This window comes from Lynx canadensis, chromosome A3 (genome assembly GCF_007474595.2).
Source record: "Lynx canadensis isolate LIC74 chromosome A3, mLynCan4.pri.v2, whole genome shotgun sequence".
NCBI lineage: Eukaryota > Metazoa > Chordata > Mammalia > Carnivora > Felidae > Lynx > Lynx canadensis.
The window spans coordinates 20,872,985-20,894,759 of NC_044305.1; the positions used below are offsets into that span (position 1 = coordinate 20,872,985).

Here is a 21,775-nt window from a genome sequence, read left to right on the forward strand (position 1 = left end):
TACAAGAGAAAACAGATGAAATGTGCATCATACGTAACAAAAGATCGATGAAAACCCTTACTGACAAGAGAGAAATTAAAAGGGGATTTCCAATTTTGTAAAAGATTAAAAACTTTTTCAAATATTTGAATAATTTGTTTTTAAAATTATTACTTATAATTTATATATTTAATTTATAGTTTAGGTTATGTACCTATAATTTATAAAACCACATATACATGTTACACATTAACATTATGTATCATTAAAATCTAATTTTATATATGTAGCTTTATAATATATAGTATGCAATACATAAAATTGTACAATAATAGCCAACTTATGGAAAGAGCATAAATGTCCATCAACTGATGAATGGATACAGAAGTTGTGGTTTATATATACAATGGAATACTACTTGGCAATGAGAAAGAATGAAATATGGCCTTTTGTAACAACATGGATGGAATTGGAGAGTGTTATGCTAAATGAAATAAGTCATACAGAGAAACACAGATACCATATGTTTTCACTCTTATGTGGATCCTGAGAAACTTAACAGAAGACCATGGTGGAGGGGAAGGGGGTGGGGGGGAAGAGAGGGAGGGAGCCAAACCATAAGAGACTCTTAAAAACTGAGAACAAACTGAGGGTTGATGGGGGGTGGGAGGGAGGGGAAAGTGGGTGATGGGCATTGAGGAGGGCACCTGTTGGGATGAGCACCGGGTGTTGTAAGGAAACCAATTTGACAATAAATTTCATATTAAAAAAAAAATCTAATTTTATATATGTAGCTTTATAACATACAGTATGCAATATATAAAATTGTATATGAGGGGCGCCTGGGTGGCTCAGTTGGTTAAGCGTCCGACTTCGGCTCAGGTCATGATCTCACAGTCTGTGAGTTCGAGCCCCGCGTCGGGCTCTGTGCTGACAGCTCAGAGCCTGGAGCCCATTTCAGATTCTGTGTCTCCCTGTTTCTCTGCCCCTCCCCTGTTCATACTCTGTCTCTCTCTGTCTCAAAAATAAATAAACGGTAAAAAAAAAAAAAAAATTAAAAAAATTGTATATGATACGCTAATTTTATGTTAATTTTATAATACATAAAATTACAAATCATATATTATCAATTTATAAAATCATGAATTATTTTTAAATGTTTATTTATAACTAATTGCAAATAATTATATAGTCATATAATATTCAACTTATGTTATATAATTTGTTACAGAATTATAAGATAAATAAATTGTTATTTAAATTATTTTTAAAAGGTTCATCCCACTGCAAACTCCTTCAACACAACTAAGCTATAATTTTTTTAATGTTTATTCATTTTTGAGAGAGAGCAAGTGCACAGACATGCGCAAGAGTGTGAGAGCAGGGGAGGGGCGGGGGGGGTGGGACAGAGGATGTGAAGTGGGCTCTGCAATGACAGCAGAGAGCCTAATGTGGGGCTCAAACTCAACAACTCTGAGATCATGACCAGAGCTGAAGTCAGACGCTAACCAACTGAGCCACCCAGGCGCCCCACAACTAAGCTGTAATTTATCCATAATAACACCTGCTATATAACTTACATGAAGTTCAGAATTTATAGTGTACCTTAAAAGTAATTCAACAATTCAGTTACTTAATTTATTAGTACTATTCCAAATGTATTTAAACGGTTCAAAGCCCTTTGACTCAATTGTCTTCTATCTAGAAATTATACCTTATATCTAGAAGTTATGTCTAGAAATAACCAGAATACACACACACAATGTATATTCACATCAACAATATTTTTCATGTTTTTTATTTTTATTTTTGAGACAGAGAGAGAGAGAGAGAGAGAGAGCAAGCACACACAAGCGGGGGAGGAGGAGAGAGAGAGGGAGACACAAAATCCGAAGCAGGCTCCAGGCTCTGAGCTGTCAGCACAGAGCCCGATGCCGGGCTCAAACTCATGACTACGAGATCATGACCTGAGGTGAAGTCAGACATTTAACCCACTGAGCCACCCAGGCACCCCAACAATATGTTTAAAGTAAAATACTGGGAACAACATAAATATCTAAACAACAATGAAATGGTTAAATAAATTATAATTCCATTTACATAATGAAAAACTACAAAGCCATTAAAAATATGACCTTGAATATACTTAAGTGAAATAAGTCAGAGAAAGACAGATACCATATGTTTTCATTCATATGTGGATCTTGAGAATATTAACAGAAGACCATGGGGGAAGGGAATGGGGAAAAAAAAGTTACAAAGAGGAAGGGAGGCAAACCATAAGAGACTCTTAAATACAGAGAATAAACTGAGGGTTGAACGGGGGTGGGGAGGGAAAGTGGGTGATGGGCCTTAAAGAGGGCACTTACTGGGATGAGCACTGGGTGTTGTATGAAAACCAATTTGACAATAAATTATATTAAGAAAAAAACCAATGAAAACAGTAACACAAAGATAATATAAATTTTTTCTACTATTGCAAAAGTAAAATATCTTCAGATTAAAGAATGAAAAAGGCACATGTAATTAATGTGGTTAAGAATCACATTAAAAAAAAAAAGCAAATAATGGGGCACCTGGGTGGCTCAGTCGGTTAAGCATCCAACTCTTAATTTCAGCTCAGGTCATGATCTCACACTGGAGACCAAGCCCCACATCAGGCTCTGTGCTAATGAAGCTTGCTTAAGATTCTCGTCTCCCACTCTCTCTCTCTCTCTCTCCTGCTTGCTTGTGTGTGCATACCCATTCTCTCTCTCAAAAAAAAAAAAAACAAAACATTTAAAAAAAGCAGGTAACAATATTACATAGAATAATCTTTTTTTTATAAAGAGAAATGGAAAAAATACATTAAAATGTTAACATTGGTTGCCTGTAAGTGATGGGTACTTTTCTCTGTCTTCCAAGTTTTCTATTTTGAGAATGTATTGCTTTTAGTGTTTTTATGTTTGTTTGTTTATTTTGAGAGGGAGAGAAAGAACACAAGCAGAAGAGAGGCAGAGAGAGGGGGGAGGGAGAGAGAATACCAAGCAGGCCCTGTGTTATCAGCGAGGAGCCTGACGCAGGGCTCAATCCCACGAACTGTGACATCATGACCTGAACCGAAATCAAGAGTCCAGTGTTTAACGGACTGAGCCACCCAGGTGCCCCCCCCAATGTATTACTTTTATAATCAAGATAAGAAGTATTATTTAAAAATAGATTTATAATTTTGACATTCACTAGGCTATACCAGAATCAAAAGAATATTCCAAAACCTCCATCTTTTAATTTAAATAATGATAAATGTATAAACACTTTATTAACTCAGAAAAAGACCAATCTACCTTCTGATACATAATGCTACCTATAAATTATTTGTTTCTGGGGCAACTGGGTGGCTCGGTCAGTTAAGCATCTGACTTCAGCTCAAATCATGATCTCACAGTTCTTGAGTTTGAGCCCCACATCAGGCTCTGTGCTGACTGTTCAGAGCCTGGAGCCTGCTTTGGATTCTGTGTCTCCCTCTTTCTCTGCTCCTCGCCCACTCACACCCTGTCTGTCTCTTTCTCTTCCTCTCTCTCTCTCTCCGTCAAGAATAAACATTTTAAAAAATTAAAAATAAATAAATAAATAATTAATTAAATTTGTTCCTGCCTCCACACTGCCTCCCCCGACACCAAACTTAAATCAAATCAAGTCTCTAGATCTAACTACCAGTTGACAGGAAATACAGAGGACAGAGGAACATATTAACACAACTAAGACATAATCAAAAAAATTCAGAATGTGAAACATTCTAAAAACCCAAGTTTTTCAATAACAAAAACTGCAAAGAAATAAAAATGAGAGAGTAGGAACCTACAGTTTAAGATAGGCTTAAGAAACATGTCAACTAAATGTAATAAGTGAGCTCTTAGTTGGGATTCAACGGAATCAACCACAGAAAGAAAAAAATTAAGGCATTCAAGGGAAATTTAAACATCGAATGGCTAACTGATATTAAACAACTGTTAACGTTTTTTTAGGGGTGATAATAGTACTGTGATTGTGTTTAAAAAAGAATCCTCATCTTTTAGAGTTACATATTAAAATATGCAGAGTTGAATTGAAAAATCAAGCCTGAAAAAAAATAAAGCCTTATTACTCACAGAACAGTGATAATATTGTATATAAATGGTAAGAAAAGTAAAATTATTATAACAAACTACTTTGGTTATAGTACAGCACATTATAGTATGGTCTCATTTCTGTAAAACTATGTATAAACATATATAATAGGATTTCTAGTCAACTTAAAACTTTTATACCTTTCTATAGTTTGGTTTAAGTAATAATCATGAATATTTTAGTAGTAAGATTAAGAGTGGGAGTTTGGCAAGGGAGGTAAGGTGCAGAATTTATCTGCTTCTCTATATTTGCTTAATCTGAAAGGTTGTAATTTAATAGGCACTAGTCAAAGTGCTACATCTATTTTTATTTTCTTTTTAAAAAAAAATTTTTTTTTAACATTTATTTTTGAGACAGAGAGAGACAGAACATGAACGGGGGAGGATCAGAGAGAGGGAGACACAGAATCCGAAACAGGCTCCAGGCTCTGAGCTGTCAGCACAGAGCCCAACGCAGGGCTCGAACTCACAGACCGCGAGATCATGACCTGAGCCGAAGTCGGCCGCTTAACCGACTGAGCCACCCAGGCGCCCCTCTATTTTTATTTTCAAATGTTTTTAATGTTTATTCCTTTTTGAGAGACAGAGCATGAGCGGGGGAGGGGCAGAGACAGAAGGAGACACAGAATCTGAAGCAGGCTCTAGGCTCTGAGCTGTCAGCACAGAGCCCAACGCGGGCGAACCGTGAGATCACGACCTGAGCCGAAGTCAGGCACTTAACCGACTGAGCCACCCAGGCACCCCTGCTATATCTATTTTTAAAAAGCGGCTCGATTCTGTATCTAAAATACAATAACAGAGACAGGATACAGGCTTTTTACAACATATTCCATGAATCCCAATAAGACAGAACTAGGGGAAAGCTGTCTCAGGCCAGGCGGATGAAGGAAGGCAAGTCAATGATGACAACCTACCTTGATGTGAGTGCACAGGTGACCTTGCTCCACTGCTCCACCACTGCTGGGTGGTGCCTCCAGTTTGCCACCATCTCCTTGGCTGTTTTCCAATAAGGAGGTGTTGGGAAGCACCGAGTACAAGCTAGTAACCAAACCTCAAAGAGAACACCAATCAACTTCTCTGCTAGATTCTCAGCAATGCCACCTTACCAACAAAAAGAAAACAACTTTGGCACACTCATTTTTAAAGAAAAATCTTTAATTCAATGATTTGAGATAAGTGGTCAAAAAATTAAAATAACTACAATGTTAAGTTCTGACTTTCAAATAGCCATTTAATTAGTAAGAATGAGAAACTATTCTTAGGAACTCCTATGAAGAAAATCATAACAACATCAACCAATTATCATTTATTAAGTTTTCAAGTCACAGGGCACCTGGGTGGCTCAGTCGGTTAAGAGTCCGACTTCAGCTCAGATCATGATCTCACGGTTCGTGGGTTCAAGCCCCGTGTCGGGTTCTGTGCTGACAGCTCGGAGCCAGGAGCCTGCTTCAGATTCTGTGTCTCCCTCTCTCTCTGCCCCTCCCTCATTAACTCTCTCTCTCTCTCTCTCTCTCTCTCTAAAATAAATAAATCATTAAAAAAGTTTTCGAGTCACCCTGCTCATTTCTTATCAAAGATCTTAGTCTTCCAGCAAGTGGACAGGACACAGAGGAGAAGGGAAAGGACAAATGTCTATGATGTGTGACTACTGGGTCCGTTTCTGTGCCGACTGGTTCATGTATACGACCTCACATTAATTCTGCAGGATAGGTATTTCTATCTTTTACCAATGGTTAGTTATACCCATTTTGAAGAGGAGAAAACTTAGATGAGAAAATTTAAGTATCCCGTCCAAGTTTACACAGTCAGTAAGTGAAGGAATCAGACCAAATAAACACCCAGGTCTTTCTACCTCCAAACTCTGCTATAAAACTTTCAGGTGTTTGAAAGCTACTCTTCAAGGGAGAGAGGGACAAAGAAGGGAGCAAAAGGACCGATGCTGGGCAGGACAGAGCCTCAACCACAAAACCAGACCTGTCCCTCTGTCCTGAGCCCTGGAACTAGGGAGAAAAACAGGGGTCTGTACTCTGTATAACTCCACAAGGCAAACTTGGGATTAGCAGGAAAAGTTACAAGAATGTGTATTTCAAATGAACAAAAATTAAATTTCAACAATAAGCCCCAGAAGGGGAGGAACTGCCCGCTTTGAGTTGCTGAGACCCCTGGCACCAGGACTCTGCAGCAAAGAGCCAATGAGTCAATGACTGGCCAGCTACTGTCAGTAACAAAGTATTCCTATTATTGGGTCAATAGTGGAATTCTGTGATTTCCTTTAGGTACTTTCCTGGACTGTATTTGGGTGAGATCACAAGCACACGTGCATGTCTGTTGGCAAAGAGACTACACAGATTAACAGGCAACAAGGGAACCCAGTACTAGGATATCAACTTCCAATCTGGGTATGCTTGCTACAACATACACGGCAGGGCTTCTAAAATACAATCTGAAGGTGTAAAACGGGAGGCTTCTTGATGTCCAGGTAATGAATGGCAAACTGTCATACTTCCAGATAGAACACTGAAGATTTTGTAGATTTCACGTGCTGTACAAAGTATCTTCTGTAGCTGTCAAGCTTTTAGTGTCTACTTTGATAACTACTTTGTAATCAGGTACAGTGCTTACAGGTTCTACTTTAGTTAGTTGTTCCTTATATAGGCTCTATCCTAATATACTAAACAAGCTACTACTCCTATCATTATCAAATACGCATTAATGCAGAGGCTCCCCCCACGTTAGCAAAATCATCACTGAAGGTAAAGTAACTTCATATTATGCCTGTGAGGGCTTCCATTCTAAGAACTGTTATTTAACCTTGGTTTGCCAAATGCCATGCCAAAATGTAAATCCCCGCTGAGTCTACCCATCGTTGAGTTTAAAGCGAACTGTATCTGGAGCTTGGAAATAAACTAGAAAAGAAAAATAAACAGACCTTGAACAGTTGGCGGGGCTAGAAGAATGTCATTAATCTGCAGAAGAAACAACAGTAAGACTTCCCACGTTTCTCGTGCCATGATGGATGACTCACGGGCCAGTTTCTGAATGGCTCTCAGGACCTGTAAGCATAGTCGGATCTGACTGGAGCCCTGTTCCTGTCTGAAGAAGACAGACAGATATCACTGACAAGCCTTGAGGAAAGAGAGCAACAACTTAAGGACAGGCAACTTATGTACACAGCAAGCAATGGTCCAACAGCACTCCTAAGAGCATCAGAAGACAGGGCCAGGTGCACCCTCCTCGGTTCAAAGCTATTTCACCATCACACAGTCTGTCACCCTGGGATCTCAACCAACCACTTCTCTGAGAGCTTGAATAGCTCCTGGGGAAGGAGGGGAACACTAGAATGTAAGCTTCCCCTCTGGATTTTCTAAGTCTAAAATGTGCCTGGCACGTAACAGGCACACCATTTTCTGATGAGTGAATGCATTAATACCCACAGCCACTTCTGTTGCTCACACTGAAGCAGAATGGCCTTTGTATCCTTTTTAAATTTTTTTAAATACACATTCACAAGAATTCAGAATGTGCATTCATAGTGCTCACAGTCCCTTTGAAGCTAATGCCTGCTAGAGAAGAACCTACAGACCCAATGAAATACTCTCACAGGTCACCAAAACCGATGAGGTATGGAGGCAATTGCCTCAGAAATGAGCGCCTGCTACTGCTGTTCCAATTGAAAAAAAAAAAAAAAACAACTTAACCTAAGATGGTGGTTCCCAAGATACCCTAGAAAAGTTTTATAACTCTTTAGTCCACAAGTGCATTTTTTTCCCAAGAGAATAAAACAGATCAAAGTATTGGGGCTAGAGCTGAAGACAGAGGTCAAGGCCCCAGCCCCTGATCCCTGCTTTCCAAAGCAGACTACCTGAGAATTTCAAGAGTAGCAGGAAACTCACTGCATAAGTGAGTGGTGAGTTGGCCTCCAGACCTCCTACGTACAACCCAAGACAAGTAACTAATATTACTGAAATGAATCTTGAGGACAAGTTTCTATATTATGACTCATGTCACAAAGAACTGGTAAAACATGAGTAAATCAGAGTAGGCAATCTCAGAGCTTCCTCAAGAAATCCAGAAAATAAAGTGAGTGGCCTTAGCACTCCCACCTCAACCTTAAGATAGAAGATTCTCAGATTCTGGGCCATGGCACAGAAACTACACACTTACCTTACAGTTGCAAACAAATGACATTCCTAAGTTTTTCCTAAAGAAGTCAGACCTAGAGCAAAATGAGACATTCACCTAGGAAAAGGCAAGAGCCCCCAAGAGCAGGGAGATGGCCATGTTCAGCTGGAGGTGAATCCAGTTCACGTGAAGCCATGAGGCTCCAGTTTGTGTCTGTAACTCTAGCTACTTGAAGAACAGTAAGAAACTATATAATAGCTATATAAATTTCTTCTGGCAATACAAGAAAAAGTCCAGTATAAGAATCAAAACAGCACTGGGGCTGACACTCTTCCAACTTAGTGATAGTACTTTAAGCACCCCAAGTGGTAACCTAGGCCTACCGACCAATTCCAGTTATCTGCCCAGTGGTACAAAAGGAAACATCTGCTCTGTAGGTACTGTCCCCTCATTAAGAAGGCCTAAACTCATAAGCAGTGTCCAGGTTTCTATGGCTAAGGGAAATAAGGTCATCTTTACTAAAAAATAAGTAGAAAAGTCTAAATACCAGAGATTTTCTGTTCCCCTCAATATTTTCCAAAACAACTTATGATCTTCAGAAAACCTGTTCTGAGAACAGGGGCTGGTGAACTATAGCCCATGGTCAAATCTTGTCTGTCATCTGTTTTTTTTTATTAATAAAGTTTTACTGGAACACTGCCATGCTCATTCATTTATGTATTATCTATGGCTATTTTCTCTACATCAGCAGAATTGACTAGTTACAACAGACACCATATAGCCCACAAAGCCTAAAATATTTACTATCTGGCTCTTTATCAAAAAAGTTGGCCAACCACTGCTTTAGAAGAATATTACATTTTTAAACTACAATATATTTGCGCAATGAAAACCCTAATCGATTTTAAAAGATGGTTCCCTGTTCACTCAATTATGCAAACAAAAAAGAGATCAAACTGATAGGCAAAAAGAGAAAGGTTATCCCCACTCTGACTTATCTCTAGCAAAGTGGTAAAAACACTTTGGGTATCACTTTTATAACAACAACTAAGTAAACTTGATGACAATTTTGTGATATGGATTAAAAAAACCTGATACTTCCAATAAAGAAAGATGAGATCTGGGCACCTGGGTGGTACAGTCAGTTAAGTGTCTGACTCTTGAGCTCAGCTCAGGTCATGATTTCACGGTTTGAGTTCGAGCTCTGCATCGGGCTCTATGCTGATGGTGTGGAACCTGCTTGGGATTCTGTCTCTCCCTCTCTCTGCCCCTCCTCAGCTTGTGCTTGCTCTCTCTCCCGTGCTCTCTCTCTCAGAATAAATAAATAAACTTAAGGGGAAAAAAAAGGAAGATGAGATCCTAACTCCCAATATTTAGCACTGAAAATATTCAGCTCCCTAAGACACTGTTGGCCAGGAAAACTCTAGTACTCAGTTCAGTATCCTCTCAGAAACATGCAAACACTCTTGAGAAAACAAGCTAATTACAAACAGTAAAATGAACAAGGTACTTAGGTTCTCAAAAGGCAAAAAAAGAAAAAGCCCAATTAATTCAAATGCCATTGGTATTTTTCATCAATACAAATGAATTGAGCACTAAGAGGTGGTAAGGGTACAAACAGGAAAGAAACAGTGACAATGCTACCCATGAGACTGTCCCATGGCCAAAGAAAAAGCCCAGTGAACTAGTCTCCTACATGGAATGACAAGAAAGCACCAGAACTATTGTACCATTTTAGAAGAACCTGCTTAGAAGGGTGCCTGGGTGGCTCAGTTAAGCGTCTGACTCTTGATTTTGGCTCAGGTCATGATCTCACAGTTCATGGGATGAAACCCCACATCAGGCTCCTCATTGACAGCACAGAGCCTGCCTGGGATTCTCTCTCTCCCTCTCTCTCTCTGCCCCTCTCTCACTCACACACACACACTCTCTCTCTCAAAATAAACTTTAAAAAAAAAAAAGAAGAAGAGCCTTAGACACAAATAATATGCTAATCACTGCCAACCACCTCCTGTTATTACTTCTATTTGAAATCAATAAATCAAGCAACAAGCATTTAATTCACACCTAAGGTAATATCAGTACCGCACCAAGTACTGCGAAAGCCCAAAATATATATGCGACCTAGATCCTGCCTTCAAGTTCGTTAGACGGGGAAATGAGACACACATGTTTTAAGAGCAAAAAAAACAGTGAAGAGATAAAAGAGTGACACAGGAAGTACCGAAACCACACAGGTTCAGAAAAGGTATGATCACTGTGGGCCTGGATGGTAAAGTAAGGTTCCTCTTTACAAGGCAGAATTTAAAATGAACCAACAAGAGTAAGATGTGGACAGCTGAGAGAGAGAGAGAGAGAGAGAGAGAGAGAGAGAGGAAGAGGAAGAAAACAAAAGGGTAGGTGAAGATGGGGAAGATCATGATGGAGTCTTAAGGAAATGTTTAATTTATGAGTCTGACCAATGAGCAGGGCTCATGCAGAATTAGCAGCAGCTAATCTGGCTAGGGGCCAGATGACAGCCAGCATTTCACACAAGGCAAGGAGTTTATACTTGATCCTACACATCAGAGTTCTTAACGGAGACTTTTTTATTCAAATTCTGCAAAGTGATCTTCCTTCTAAAACTCTTTAAGAAAACATTTTTTTTAAGTAAACTCTACAACACACATGGGGCTCGAACTCACGACCCTGAGATCAATAGTGGCATGCTCTACCGACTGAGCCAGCAAGGCACCCCAAAGTAATCTTCCTTCTAAATTTAAAAAGCTAAAATGTGCAGAGTGGTTTTTGGAAGACCCAAAGTCCCTTACCACCTGATAGTAAAAAAGCTTTAATGAGAACTTTCCCAAAAGGAAACAAGCCCCTTTACCTCTTTCAAACACATAAAAAAAAATAGCTGAAAACAGATTTTTCTTAAAGGAAACCCTAATTAATGCTTTCTTCTCCATTATTTTCTGTATTTCCCAAACTCCTTACAATGACACATAATCTTTTAGAATTGGAAAAAAAAACATTAAGCCTAAATAAAGTACATATCCCATATTATAATATTTAAGGTCACTGTCTCAGAAGGTAGGGGAAAAAAATCAGTACCAAACTATTAAGATCATCTTTTGGCCAACTATGAATTTGTCCATAATAATTTCAAGGCTGCTTACTTTGATGTCTTCATTCTCTCATAGGAAAGGTTCATTTTAAGGTAGAAGGCTTAGGTGCCTTTAGCTTAAGTGGAGAAAAGAATTATGACAGGCAAAAGTATGTTTTTTGAATGGAAGGGAAAGGGGTCACAGTATTTTAATATCTAAAAGCTATCAGATCTTACAAAACCAAAGCCTTTAAAATGAGTACACACTTGATAAAAACTCCTAGTAAATATTATATAAGCCCATCTCTCTTATCATTCATATTAATACATTCTTTAATTAAACAGTAATGAAAGTTACTTTTCAAAACACTAACAATGAAATCAGCTCCTAAAATAGAAAAAAGTAACATTTATGAATATTTTATTATAATCCTGGTAACAGGTCAGACAGATGGTATAGCTTACCTTGGTACAAAAAGATTTTGCAGGTGTTTCAGTATACTTTGAACATATAGGTTAGGCTCTTTAATAACTGGCAATGGGATAGAATCTTTCGGCAACACTAAAGCCATAATCCAGTCTGTATATACATCAACACAATATTTTACAGTCTCTCCATCCAAGGGAAGGGTCAATCCATAGCAAATTACTTCCATGGTCCATTTCACCTAAACAAAAGAAAATATACATTCAGAATTATCACACATCCCTACTGTATCTCAGCAGACTGATTTAAAATGTTTACCTCTTTTATTACCAAAAATCTCTCAATTGACAGTATATTCATCTCAACTATATGCCAGATTTATTCTTGAGAATGTACTTTCCATGGATAAAACATACTCAGACAACATTTCCTAAGCAAAATATTTAAGAAAACAATAAACTACTTCTTTCTAAATATCACTTCCATGTTGGCTTTACCCATTAGACATTATTATTATTTGCACTATGAAATAAAAAGCAAATATGGGTCATCCTGATTTTCCATAGAGACTGGGACAAAAAAATAGAAAATTTTAGCTACTTTTCTCCTTTTAATTTATATACAGGTATGTGTGTCATTTAGGAAATCATATACATATATTCAATTATATTCCATTTCCAGATTATGCAATATTAACAAACAACAGGAAGGAAGATGAACTGCTCCACTCTTATTTTGTGACTATTTTTTTCTGCCAAAGAACATAATGAACATGGGAAGGTAAGAACAAACACAAGTGAGAAGGGACTAAAGATGGGCAAGATTTTTTAAATTTTTTTTTAATGTTTGTTTATTTTTGAGAGAGAGCGTGTGCAGGATCAAGTGGGGAGGGGCAGAGAAAGAAGGGGACAGAGGATCCGAAGCAAGCTCTGTGCTGCCAGCAGAGGCTCTGGGGGGGGACTGAATTCACAAACCATGAGGTCATGACCTGAGCCAAGACTGGATGCTTAACCAACGGAGTCACCCAAGTGCCCCAGATCTTTTTTTTTTAATGTTTATTTCTTTTGAGAGAGCACACATGTGAACGAATGGGGGATGGGGGTAGGGGGTGGAGAGAAAGAGAGAGACAATATCCCAAGCAGGCTCCACGCTGACATGGGGCAGGCAGGGGTGGACCACAGGGGTGGCGGTGGTCGATCCCACAAACTGTGAGATCATGAGCTGAGCCAAGATCAAGAGTCAGACGCTCAACCAACTGAGCCACCCAGGCACCCCAAGCTGGGTAAGATCTTAACAAGGCACTTACCTGCACTAAATGAATTCCAGCCTCTTTACTTAACTGAATCACATGATAAGGGTTGAGAGAACCTGCCCATGAAGAATGAACATGATGTGGCGACAAAGGAAAAACGGCACAATTTGCAAAAGAAGATAAAATGATATTCCAGATACTACAGACTGGAAAGTTTCAGGGAATTCCACACTAAACTCTGGGACAAATTACTAAGCAGATGATTCATGAGCACTTATAAAAGGAAAGCATGATCACTAGGAACCAACATAGTCAAAACGAACAAATCATGCCGGACAAGCATCATTCCTTTATTAACAAGGTTACTATGAAGCAGCAGACAATTGTGCAATCCTGGCAGTTTACAAAGCACTTTCATAAGCAGCGTCTAACCATCAAAATAACCCTGTGTGAGAAGGTAAACTATCCTCACTTTATAGATAAGAAAACTGACACTTACTAAGATTAAGCAATTTGGCCCAAGTCACTGGTTTGGAAATGGTAGAACTGAAAACTTGAGCCCTAGTCTTCCAGCTAGATATCTAAAGCTACTCTTACCATACCATTAACACCCTTCTCTGGCTCAGGGAGATCTGGGCTCTAGCAAGAAATGTGGTCAGAGGCAGGATATCCTTGTGGACAAGATGGAGACATAAGACCCATAGGAAGGCAGATTGGCTGGATTTATAAGACACAAGATGAGAGACTAGCAATGGGCTAATGTACCAAGATCATTTAGGAAGACGGTGCCCAGTGGCACACCAAAGGCCCTGCTGAGATTTTAACTTAGGAAAAGAGAGAAGAACAGATCACATGCTGACCATCTGTAGATATCCACAAAGCTAAAATGGATAGCTAACTTGTTATATAGAAATTCAGGATCCCAAAAGACTTCAAGTTGAATCTAACAAGATTAAACACAGGTACTGAAAATTTCAAGCTCAAAAACAACTACAAGAGCTAAGGGTAAAAATAGGTACAGCACTAGAATTTATCTAACATAATATAATCTACAAGAGCAATAAGCATTAAGCCTGCAACAGCACAGTGAAGCTGTGACAAACACAGGAGGGTGGGAGGAACGGAACCGCGCCTAGGAAGGGATTTTAAAAGGGGCTGCAAGTCCCTAACTGTCAGATGAAACCTAAAGGAGAAAACATCTTAGGTGTCACCTTCATAATAGTTTAATTGTATAATTCTAGAGGACACTGGATTCAAGGACTGTTGTCTCCTATCTTTTAGAAGGTAGGAAAGGAAAACAAACAAGGCAGGCACCAGAGCACCTCTATCCACTCATGTGCCATCTCTTCCCAGGAGAAGATTCCAGACCCACCAAGAGGAGAGTACACCAGGGCAAGTGCCAGTCCTCAGGGGTTAGTCTCTGCTAAGGTCCTGTGAAGAGAGAAAAACACTCCTCAAACGGAGGAGCTTCACCCTCCTGCAACCCATGGCCTATAGAGAGTAAATAAACTGCCTTTAGAGTCACAAATCTTTATCTAGACTAGTTTTATATCTAGACTAGCTTTATGTCTAGATTAAGTCTCGTCTCTCCTTCATTAGAAAGAAATCAAAAAGAGGGAGAAAAAAAGGTGAGTCTGAGAAATAAGTTAACCCAAAGCCTGAAGGTTGTATAAACTTCCTCCAGCACACAGTTCTAATCCCATATCTTAGCCAGACCTCATACTAGCAAGTTCCTGTATCCCTCCATTTTCAGGGTCCCTTCATGACCTCCCTCTGAAAACTTTACCTCAACCCAATCTCCTGAATCCAAGAACAGGACCAACTTCAGGCCAAGCTACTCCAAGAGCCCTTATCTTTAGGGACAGCAAACACAACTCCAATTCCAAACACTTGGGCTCACAACCATATAGGCTTAGCTGCTCTGTAGCACTCTTAAACCTGGGAGTCGGTAAGGGCAGGCAGACATGGAGACAAAGGAGGACCTCAGGTTCAACACATATGTGTAGCCTGAAAAGTTGACAGAAGACAGGCCTTCAGTCAGAGGCCATATGGGGGTAGCAGCGAAGACCTTCCAAACACACCTCTGAATAGAAATCTGAAGACTGGGCCCAGAGCTTAGGGGAAGGGGCCTGACACTCAAGTCTCTGTCTCGCGCCCACAGCTCAAGTGGAGAATTGGGTCTGGCCGGTAGGGAGCCAGCAGCACAATGGCACAACGTATTCCTTATGACCCCCACAAACTCTCAGTCAGCCCAGCCTTCAACCCAAACAAAGGTCACAATTAAGAAAGATGTACTACTCCATTAGACAGAAATCCATTAAAAAGACAATGCTAAATAAATTCTTCAGTGACGAGATTATGTTTTCACATAGTAAAACGAAACGAAGAAAACACTTACTTCTTTGTCAGTTTTTAACAAGCTCTCACTACCAGCCACTGAAGGGGTACCTAAGGCCTGCCCAAGAGGATGGACCACCGCATTTGCCACCTCTCGCCCAACGCTCTCCGGATAGCTGTGCAGCACACTGGTGTGGCCCTGATCATTCTGAATCACCAAATGCAGTGACCTCCACTCAGAGTACATCGTGCCGCTAAAGGACTGTCCAAATGGCACCTGAAAAGACAAAACAGAATTATTGTTAAACACTGTTGCAAATTAATAAAACTAAGCAGAACAGATTTATCCTACATGGTAAGATAAAGCAGCTACAAACATACGGCCAAGACGACTGAGAAAATACGCGTCTAAATGTTTTGAGAATGTCCTAAAATAGCCTCTCAGTGAGGTCAGGTAGGAAGGTGGACCCTGGGAAGCAGCTGTCTAAGCACCTCCCCAAAAGAGCCTCAGAAGCCCGGGAGCGGAACTGGGACAGACGCCACTGTGCAGGGGGAGAAGATGATCTGATTTGGTACACTCCTAACATGAGGGAGCCCTCCTCATTCTATGTTCCAAGATAGAAAAAGATAGAAGAATGAAGCACCCTGAGAAAGGAAGACAAAGGAAAGAGTTTACTCCAAGATCCAGCTTCTTCAGTCAACAGTTTCCAATTTCCAGAAATTTTCTATCATGCTAGAAACATACCCCTGCAATTTCCCACCAATGTCCTCAAATCAGACATAAAATTCTTCGAGAGTATTTCATTCCCTGCAGCAGTGACACACAAATTTCCGGTAACGGAACACCTGGAAGTCACAGTGTTCTTCAGAAAACATATTAAGAGCTCCACTTAATGAGCACTTACTACATGCTACTCACGCAATCATCACAACAACTCGATGAATATTAAGGAATGTTATCTCTACTTCACAGACAAAAAAGCAGAGACACAGAGAGGTTTACTTCTTACCTGAGGCTTCAGAGCTATAACATGGTGGAGCTGGGTTTGTTTCCGCATCTGTTGGGTTCCAGAGACCACGTTCCTTACCATGGCATGTACTGCCTTCTTCCTATCCTATACATTCCCCCGTGAAATGATCTATGTCTACCACACAAATAAAAAACTTTTAGCCACAGAAAACGTATCTGTATGAATGCGATGTAAACGTTACCATCATAAACACCATACTCACGAAGAGAATCGAGGATGATTAGTTAGCCTTCTCCAATTCATTTCTGTTTCAACTTCCATTTTCTACTTGTTCTGAAATCTGTATGCCTGGCCAGAAAGTTTAAGCAAAGTCCAGGGGTACACTTAATCTTTAAAAAATTCTTCCCTTAAGCTCATTTTTCTTCACACTGGGAAAGACCAGCACTGTTAAATTTTCATCTTAAAAAACCTCATTCCAGCTCAAGTATCAGTGTTTTTCCAAAGGATATGGCATTTGAGAATTACAGGCCTGAAGAACGAAGATTAAACTCCCTAGCATGAAAGTCAAAGTCATTCATAGACTGGTCCCCAACTACCTTTCTTTCTCCTTTCCATACAGAGGAACCTACCACCTCCACCTCCCCTCTTGCATACCCTCCCAACCCCAGTCTTCTCAGCTTCTTTTTGGAATCTGATGGACCCTGGGCCCAGGTACTTTTCAGAGACCCTATGAGGTCTGATGTTCTCCTCTGACCAAGAGGCCCCGAACACGGGACGGCAAGAGAGTTAGACCAGCATCTAACAAGGTACCTACAATTTGAAGGAAGGCTGGATTCAACTATTACGACTGTCTCTGCTTCCTCAGGTTTATAAGGGATTCCCCCAAGGATATTCTGGTGTTCTTCCTCCCTCCCCCCAAAATAAACACTCTCAAAAATGGAAGGGGAAAAAGGCAAAGTTCTGACAGGGAGCCATCTCCATCAGATGATAACTTTTTTTCCCACACCACACATTTTCCTCACCTTTTTAAATCAACACGTACATACGTGCATATGTATATACAGTATAATATACACACACTATACATACAGCCCCTTATATAAATACACAAGAATATTAGACTACAGAGAGGTTTTGTTTTAATTTTTTTTTAATTTTTTTTAAATGTTTATTTATTTTTGGGACAGAGAGAGACAGAGCATGAATGGGGGAGGGGCAGAGAGAGAGGGAGACACAGAATCGGAAGCAGGCTCCAGGCTCCGGGCCATCAGCCCAGAGCCCGATGCGGGGCTCGAACTCACAGACCGCGAGATCGTAACCTGAGCTGAAGTCGGATGCTTAACCGACTGAGCCACCCAGGCGCCCCTGTTTTAATTTTTTTTTAATGTTTATTTATTTTTGAGACAGAGAGAGACAGAGCATGAACGGGGGAGGGGCAGAGAGAGAGGGAGACACAGAATCTGAAGCAGGCTCCCGGCTCCAAGCTGTCAGCACAGAGCCCGACCCAGGGCTCGAACTCATGAACCCGCAAGATCGTGGCCTGAGCTGAAGTCGGATGCTCCACCGACTGAGCCACCCAGGCGCCCCTGCTTTGTTTTAGTGTAGTGGGTTTTTTTTTTTTTTTTACCTTTTTCATTTTATTTAGCTTCATTTCCTGTCCAAATGATTCACTTCCCTGGATAGATAATCCATGTTAACAACCTAACATTTCCTCTTGTATTTGCTCTATCTTAATTCAATCACATCAAAATAATTTATATACTTGCATAGATAGGGACTGAATACTTCTCTACATCTGTGGTTTTTTTTTTTTTACATTCAACAATGCCTCATGAATATCTTTCCAACTAATAATAAACTCATTTTAATGACTGTGTAACATTCCACGGCATGGGTGTGGCATAACTTATCCAACCAATCTCCTAATAATGTGTGTTTACTCCATTTCCCATTTTTTTGTCACCAGGAAATGATGCAATAAACACGCTTGTTCATATAAACAGTGGCCTTTTAACTTCTATGGAACAAGTTCCCAAGAATGAACTATTGGATCAAAGAGCATTTGTTTTTAATGTTAATAGGTCTTGCCAGATTGCTTCCCCAAAGAAGCTCTAACAACCAACTACATTAGGAATGGATGAGAGCCCTTCCCTGTTCCCACTCCCCACCTCCTGCCAAGGAGTACTTTCTTTTTCTTTCTTTGCCAACGTGATAGGTATGAAGTGAGATTTCATTGTTCTAGTCATATATTTATGTTTTATAGCTTCTAGGTTTTTTTGTTGTTTGTTTTTTATTTTAGAGAGACAGAGAGTGAGCAGGGGAGGGGGGCAGAGAGAGAGAGAGGGAGAGACTCTTAAGCAGGCTCCATGCTCAGCACAGAGCCTGCCGTGGGGTTCAATCTCACAACACTGAGATCATGACCTTAGCCAAAATCAAGAGTTAGATGCTCAACTGACTGAGCCACCCAGCCACCCCTATAGCTTCTAGTTTTGAGTCTGGCTTCGGTGGTTTCTCCCTCCCATCTCCTCTATCAGTGTTTTCCAAACGGTGGGTCATGAAATAAATGTAATGGGTAATACTTTTGTTTTCAGTTACATGGAAGAAGATATACAACAAAGGTACCGCACATAGTAAAGGTAAGCAAAGTTCTGTGAAACTTGTTTCACCTTCCGTAAATACTATATTTGGGGTCACAGTGTAAAATACATTTACTATGGGTCTAGGTCCAAAAGTGTGAAAGCATAACCCTAAAGTGTATATGCAGTCTCCTAGATTTCCCACAAGACAATTGCTTATTTCTTCACACTTAAAATTTTATATTCATCTGGAACTTACTTATATAAGTAGCTTAGGAAAGGTGCCACTTATTATCTTGTAAATGTACAGTCAGTTATGCCATCGTCATCTGTTAAAAATACACCCTTTCCCAATGAACTGAAATACCAATTTTTCTACACTAAATCCTCATTTATATAGGCTCTATTTATGTATCTGTTTGTCTGTTTGTCCATTCCTATGCCAATGCCATAATGACTTAAATTTGGTCGCTTTACAGAATGTTTTAATATCTAAAAAGGAAGCCCCCTCCACCTCCACTATTCTTTGTCAAAGCTTTATTGGGTATTCTCAGGCCAAATTATTAAATACGTATTCTTCTATATAAAATTTAAGATGATTTTATACGATCCAAAAAAAATAAACAAACCTTGTTAGAATTCTAATTGAAATTGCTTACTCCGCCTCCCCAGCCTCATCTTCTATGGACACTTTCCAACGTGTATCCCTTCCCCCAGCTAACGCCACAAATGATGATCACTCAAACCCAACAAGTTTTTTCATACCCTGTGTTACTGCCTGCACTATTCCCCACTAACTGCACGGCTGTGCCCCACCTCGATCCTAGTACTTAGGAAGTACTACTACTCCTTCGAGGAACAGCACAAACGTCCTCCCTTTGGTAAGCCTTTTCTTTACTCCCCAAATCAACCCTCCCCCTTGTGTCTATTACAGGCTGTTCATACCAAGCCTCTAACTTATTTGTTAGCCATGTAAAGATCTCTTCACAAGAGTGTCAGCCTTTTTTGAATGGAAACCTCACTTCCTAAATCTTTAAATAGTTCCTGGCATGCAGTAGATACTACATAAATGTTTCAGAATGTCAAGGCTTACCAGTGGGAAACAGGAAGACTTTAGAAAGTTTGCTTTATTCCACTGAGGTATGTCAAAAATTTTGCATGTCGTATACAAATAAAATTGGAAGATGTCCATTTGTTTTATGCTAATTATTAGTTTTTTTTTAAAGTAGTCGGATGGTTTCCAAATATTTAAAGAATATCTAAATATTTAGCATACATTCCAGACAACACATATTGGAGAGAAAAAAAATATTTTAAGGCAAAAAAAAAAAAAAAGGCAAGCTAGTTTTCAAACTCCATTGCATACACAAGAATCATGGGGTTGGGGGAGGGTGCAGAATCTGTGTATCTCCAGGCCCTATCACTAGAAACTGAAATTCTGTACAGATCTGGACTGGGGCCTGGGAACATGCATTTTTAAGACATAGCTGTTATCCCTTCCAATTCTGAAAAAAAGACAGGAGTATCATTCTTTAAAAACACACTATGAAAGACCAAGGCTATTAAGCTTTAAGGCTTAATAGCTCTTAAATTCTTAAAAACTTACAAATAAATTTAATGTAAGAAATTCTAATTCTTTAAATGCATTAATATTTAAATGATTAAATGTCAGAAAATGAAATAAGTGCTTTCAAGAAACATGTAAAGTAGAAAGGATACAATGAAAAAGTTGAACTTAACTATTAAAATGTATCTAATAGAAAAAACATGCTAAATATTAACAAAATACACAAAAAATTTTAAGACAAAGATGTACACTATAATTACAGGCAAATGAAATAAAACAATGAAGAGAAAATATATATTGGAAATAAACATGAATTTAAAAAAACAAAGCAACAAAGATCTCGTTTCATACCTATCAAACTAGCAAAACAAGTGATAAAACTCAATTCTGATTAGGAGGTAAGGCCAACAAGACACACTCAAGAATTTAGGTCAATGGTTTTCAATACAAAAGAACTGCCCCCTAGAGGGAATTTTGGAAATATTAAGTCCACTTCCGGTTAACAAAATGATTGGGGCGTGCTATTGGTATTCATGGGCAGGGCCAGGAAATCTAGACATTCTGCAATGCAGGAGACAGTTCTGCACAATGAACAATTATGCTACTTTTCACACGACTGTCAAATGCCTGCCAGAAAATCATTCTGTCCTTAAATGTCTAAGCCTGAAAGTGTATACAAAAATACAAAATATTTTGTGCTATTTTAACATACACTGAGTTTTCCAGTAATGCAATTAACCACGTAAACTGAGAAAAGACTGAACCATATTTTGTCTAGAACCTTACCATACCAAGAACTGTTAACAAAAGAAATAAAAGAATTGTTGCCCATTTCAGAAAAATCCCATCACCAGAGACTATGCCACTTGTGGTATCTGCTGCTATCAGCACAATCACAACTACATACACACTTATGTAGCCCTTATTTCAAAATGTCAAACAAGAAAATATAGTCTCTTTAATAAATGGTGCTGAGAAAATTGGATAGTCACATAAAAAAAAAATGAAACAACCCCTATCTTATACCATTCATAAAAATTAACTCAAAATGGACTAAAGACTTAATTGTAAGAAATGAAACTCCCAGAAGAAAACAAAGCAAAAAGCTCCTTGACATGGTCTTGGAATTGGATTTTTTGGAAATCATAGCTAACGCACAAGCAACGAAATGAAAAATAAGTCAGACCACATCAAATTGAGAAGCTTCTGCACACAAAAGAAACCATCAACAACCTATTGAATGGGAAAAAATATCTGCAAATCATGTATAGGATAGGGGGTTAGGGGCGCCTGGGTGGCTCAGTCGGCTGGGTG

At 39.3% G+C, this 21,775-nt stretch overlaps 1 protein-coding gene across 2 annotated transcripts in view; it reads right to left on the reverse strand.

Moving 5' to 3' along the window:
• Positions 1–21,775, reverse strand: part of RALGAPB (Ral GTPase activating protein non-catalytic subunit beta) — an 88,336-nt gene that overhangs the window by 58,706 nt on the left and 7,855 nt on the right. For both annotated transcript variants that reach the window (XM_030309612.1, XM_030309611.1), the window contains exons 2-5: positions 15,409–15,624; positions 11,797–11,999; positions 7,054–7,217; positions 5,039–5,225 (exon numbers count right to left, since the gene is read on the reverse strand). In XM_030309612.1, coding sequence (XP_030165472.1) covers positions 5,039–5,225; positions 7,054–7,217; positions 11,797–11,999; positions 15,409–15,594 — 740 coding nt within the window. In that variant the 5' untranslated portion in view covers positions 15,595–15,624. The remainder of the gene's footprint in view (positions 1–5,038; positions 5,226–7,053; positions 7,218–11,796; positions 12,000–15,408; positions 15,625–21,775) is intronic.